Source organism: Hylobates moloch, unplaced genomic scaffold (genome assembly GCF_009828535.3).
Source record: "Hylobates moloch isolate HMO894 unplaced genomic scaffold, HMol_V3 SCAFFOLD_13, whole genome shotgun sequence".
Taxonomy (NCBI): Eukaryota; Metazoa; Chordata; class Mammalia; order Primates; family Hylobatidae; genus Hylobates; species Hylobates moloch.
Window position 1 is genome coordinate 20080919 of NW_026652288.1, and position 4527 is coordinate 20085445.

At 53.9% G+C, this 4527-nt stretch overlaps 1 protein-coding gene across 1 annotated transcript; it reads left to right on the top strand.

The window, feature by feature from the left end:
• Positions 1 to 612: 612 nt before the first annotated feature.
• RHOB (ras homolog family member B) lies at positions 613 to 2976 on the top strand. Its single transcript, XM_032172336.2, has one exon. It carries the CDS (start codon positions 1008 to 1010, stop codon positions 1596 to 1598), a length of 591 nt encoding a protein of 196 aa, XP_032028227.1. The 5' UTR covers positions 613 to 1007; the 3' UTR covers positions 1599 to 2976.
• Positions 2977 to 4527: the final 1551 nt, after the last annotated feature.

The following is a 4527-nucleotide window of genomic DNA, read 5'->3' on the forward strand; positions in this document are numbered from 1 at the left end:
GACTTGGAAGAGCCAGTTTGCAGCCAGCCGGTCGCCTCTCGGGTCCAAACCCGAGGCTGGCCCAGGGCAAGTACCCGGGTGGGGCCCTAGACCACAGGAGGGGCCGCCTCCAAAGAAAAGAGAAAACACTCTTGTTTGGAAACAAAAGTTTGTGTGTGTTTATTTAGAAACAAAACCACGTTAAAAGAGCTGCCCCTCCCCCACAGGTCCGACCACCCGCCGGGAGTTTGCCAGGAAGAGGGGCAATTCTGAATGGGAGTCGCCAACGCCCCACTGAGTGCCGCCTGTCTTGGAACCGCTCGCCCAGACCCTGGAGGCTCCAGACAGCCAGCTCCGGGACCTCGCGCACAGACGTTGCGGCGAAGGAGGGGACCCCGGTACCGCCAGAGCCCCGCAGCGCCAGCAGCGGCGCAGACTCCCCGGTCGCTGCCTCTCCCAGCCGGGCGGCCTGGGCCGTCAATCAAGCTGGCCCTGCCCCGCCCCCGGGCTACAGGGCGCGGCCAATCAGAGCCAAGCTCCGCAGCGATGAGCTCAGCCGGCTCGTTTCCCATTGGACGGCTATATTAAGAAAGTGGCCGGACTCTTTAAATAGCGGGCGCTAGGGCCGCAGCCCTCATCTGCCACCGCAGTCTGGTTGGAGTTATTCTCTTGTATGTTCGGTGAGGCCCGGAGAGACGCCGGAGGGAGCTAGGCCGAGTTCACCGCCCGAGTTCGCCGCCTGAGCCCGCGTTACGCACAAAGCCGCAGATCCCTGGCCTGGGGTGAGCAGAGCGACCACCGCCCGGGAGCAGCGCGGCGAGACGCACGGTGCGCCCTATGCCCCCGCGCCCCTACCGCCCCCGCCGCGGCAGCCCAAGCGCAGCGAGAGAACTCGCCACCGCGGGGCCTGGGTGCAGCTAGCGACCCTCTCGCCCCCTGCGCTCAGCCCGAGGTGAGCAGTGAGCGACGAGCGGGAGGGCAGCGAGGCGTTCGCGGGCCCCCTCTTGCTGCCCGGGCCCGGCCCGCTCATGGCGGCCATCCGCAAGAAGCTGGTGGTGGTGGGCGATGGCGCGTGTGGCAAGACGTGCCTGCTGATCGTGTTCAGTAAGGACGAGTTCCCCGAGGTGTACGTGCCCACCGTCTTCGAGAACTATGTGGCCGACATCGAGGTGGACGGCAAGCAGGTGGAGCTGGCGCTGTGGGACACGGCGGGCCAGGAGGACTACGACCGCCTGCGGCCGCTCTCCTACCCGGACACCGACGTCATCCTCATGTGCTTCTCGGTGGACAGCCCGGACTCGCTGGAGAACATCCCCGAGAAGTGGGTCCCCGAGGTGAAGCACTTCTGCCCCAACGTGCCCATCATCCTGGTGGCCAACAAAAAAGACCTGCGCAGCGACGAGCATGTCCGCACAGAGCTGGCCCGCATGAAGCAGGAACCCGTGCGCACGGATGACGGCCGCGCCATGGCCGTGCGCATCCAAGCCTACGACTACCTCGAGTGCTCGGCCAAGACCAAGGAAGGCGTGCGCGAGGTCTTCGAGACGGCCACGCGCGCCGCGTTGCAGAAGCGCTACGGCTCCCAGAACGGCTGCATCAACTGCTGCAAGGTGCTATGAGGGCCGCGCCCGTCGCGCCTGCCCCTGCCGGCGCGGCTCCCCCTCCTGGATCTGTCCCCCACGAGCCCGGAGAAGGGGAGACCCGTGTCCCACAAGGACCTCACCGGACTGCCAGGCATCTGTCTGCTGACGCCTCTGCCTCGCGCCAGGACTTGGCGTGGGCACCGGGCTCCCCCTTCCCAGTGTCTGTGTGCGTCCAGCTGTGTTGCACAGGCCTGGGCTCCCCAATGAGTGCCAAGGGTCCCCAGAGCATGCTTTTCTGAAGAGCCGGGCCTCAGCGTGTGTGGCTGGCTGTTCGACTCTCTTCGCCCCATTTTCACCCCACCCCCGCCTCTGATCCCCGGGGGCGAGATTGGCGCGGGAGTGCGGCCGCGCCCCATCAGATGTTCGCCCTTCACCAGCGGGAGCCTGATATCCCTTGTCTGTAACATAGACCCCGGGTACTGCGGTAGGGGAGGGCTGGGGAGGATGGGGGGGATGTTATATAAATATATATATAATTTTATTTTCGGAGCTAAGATGGTTATTTAATGGTGGTGATGGGTGAGCGCTCTGGCCCAGGCTGGGCTAGACTCCCGTCCAAGCATGAACAGGACTTGGCCATCTTTCCGACCCCTGGGGAAGACATTTGCAACTGACTTGGGGAGGACACAGCTTCCAGCACAGCCTCTCCTGCGGTCCAGCGCCCTGCGAACCCTTCACCAGTCACCGAAGGGAGGAGGGAGGGTGCGCTGTGGGGTTGTTTTTGCCATAAGCGAACTTCGTGCCTGTCCTACAAGTGAAAATTGTTCAGTCCAAGAAACTGATATTATTTGATTTATTTAAAAGCTAAAATTTGTTTTTTTTTTTTTTGCACAATTGTTTCATTGTTTGACACGTAATGCACTCGTCATTTGCATACGACAGTAGCATTCTGACCACACTTGTACGCTGTAACCTCATCTACTTCTGATGTTTTTAAAAAATGACTTTTAACAAGGAGAGGGAAAAGAAACCCACTAAATTTTGCTTTGTTTTCTTGAAGAAAGTGGCAACACTGTTTTGTGATTTTATTTGTGCAGGTCATGCACACAGTTTTGATAAAGGGCAGTAACAAATATTGGGGCCTATTTTTTTTTTTTCACAAGGCATTCTCTAAAGCTATGTGAAATTTTCTCTGCACCTCGGTACAGAGAATACACCTGCCCCTGTATATCCTTTCTTCCCCTCCCCTCCCTCCTAGTGGTACTTCTACTAAATTGTTGTCTTGTTTTTTATTTTTTAAATAAACTGACAAATGACAAAATGGTGAGCTGATGTTTACATAAAAGTTCTATAAGCTGTGTATACAGTTTTTTATGTAAAATATTAAAAGACTATGATGATGACATTTATAAAATGGCTCTTGTGGTTTAATAGTGTGTAAAAATACCATTGTGAATTTGGGACAAGGGATACATTCTCCTAGGCGAGATCCTTTCTTGCCAACTCCATTTCCCTTATAGCAAATGTAGTAAATGAGGACAAAGTCCCTTGGGAGCGTGTGGGGGTTGGGGATTGGGTGACCAAGGGAGACCAGGTTGTTCCTGTCACATTCCTAGAGGAAGATGAGTGGATACCCCAACACCCAGTGCAAAAACTTTTGACCTATTATATACTCGGTTCAATTAGGTGAGACCGAAGATCTTGATTTCATTCATCTGTGTGTCTTAAAAACACTTGTGTCTAAGTCTATTATGGGGCTTTGCTTATTCTTTGAGTCTTGGAAAGTTATTTGTGCATTTTAAATTTAGAAAATTTTTTTATTAACACCATCAGGAAGCCTGTTGACCAGGTTCCCTTCAGGCCATCAAGGGGTTTACACAATACCCCAAGAGATTATAGGTTGTTATCTTTGGGGCTGGAGCTTCCAGAAGTGGGGGAGCTCAGATAAAGAGGTGATTTTTTGAAATTATCAAACTTTGATCCCAAGATGTCCTTTATAAGTAACCTAGAATGATTTATTCTAAGAGAAGGGCCATATTGTGGAAATGACATTGGATGTTTTGGTAGTTCTTAAAGTTGGAGTTGCCACTTTTTGAGATTCAGTCATGATGAGCTCTAATTGTAGACGCTTAGCTTTGTCGTAATGGTTCTTAGAACCAGATGGGCTGATTTATAGTTGGAGACCACATTAAAATCCTGCTGCAGGCATGATGGCTCAAACGTGCCAGCTCTCAGCAGCTTCCAGGGAAGGTAGCTGAGAGTGCCAACTGCTTGAGAAGCGTGGTTTTCATTTTTTTTGAATCAGTATTTTCTGGGTTTCTAGCACTTAGTTGCCACCTTCTCCTTCCCCCTCCTCCCCATTCCCGGGACAAAGGTGCAGAAGGTCTCCTTTGAAGTTGTTTGTTTCAAAACTTGAGGCTTCTGTTTCCTGGTCTTACCCCAGACTCCAAGAGCTTTTGTTGAGTGAAGAAAACCTGGTTGGTGGTGACCTTTCACCCACTTAAATGCTGGCAGTAACTGGACCTCCTGCTCAGCTGGGTGGGTGCATTGACCAACAGAAGGGGATTGTCTGGGCTCCTCCAGGAGCAGAGGGGAGAGGGGTCTATCCAGGCTGCCTGCTTTGAGCAACTGCCTAACTCTTTCCTCAGTCCCTCGGCCCCACCCACCTCCAGCCTGCGTCTCCTTTTTCATTTTAAAGACAAAACTTGCCATCGACAAACAGCATGTTTATTTGCAGGTTTTACAGCTAGCAAATCCTTTGGTACCAGGGAGCACAGGACCCAGTGGGGGAAGAGCTCAGGCTTGGGCTGAATGCCCAGGACTCAGCTTTGCAACCAGCCAAGAGCCTGGAGGCCCAACTCCCTGAAAGGGTCTTTTCTGGGTTGCTCTGATCTGCGTGGTACCCATAACTGTCTGTGTTTTATATTATGGGCAGAGAAACACTCAGATGACACATGACAGCCCG

What these genes read in the sequence shown, in the direction of transcription:
- RHOB (XM_032172336.2), top strand. Translation starts at nt 1,008, where the DNA reads ATGGCGGCCATCCGCAAGAAGCTGGTGGTGGTGGGCGATGGCGCGTGT.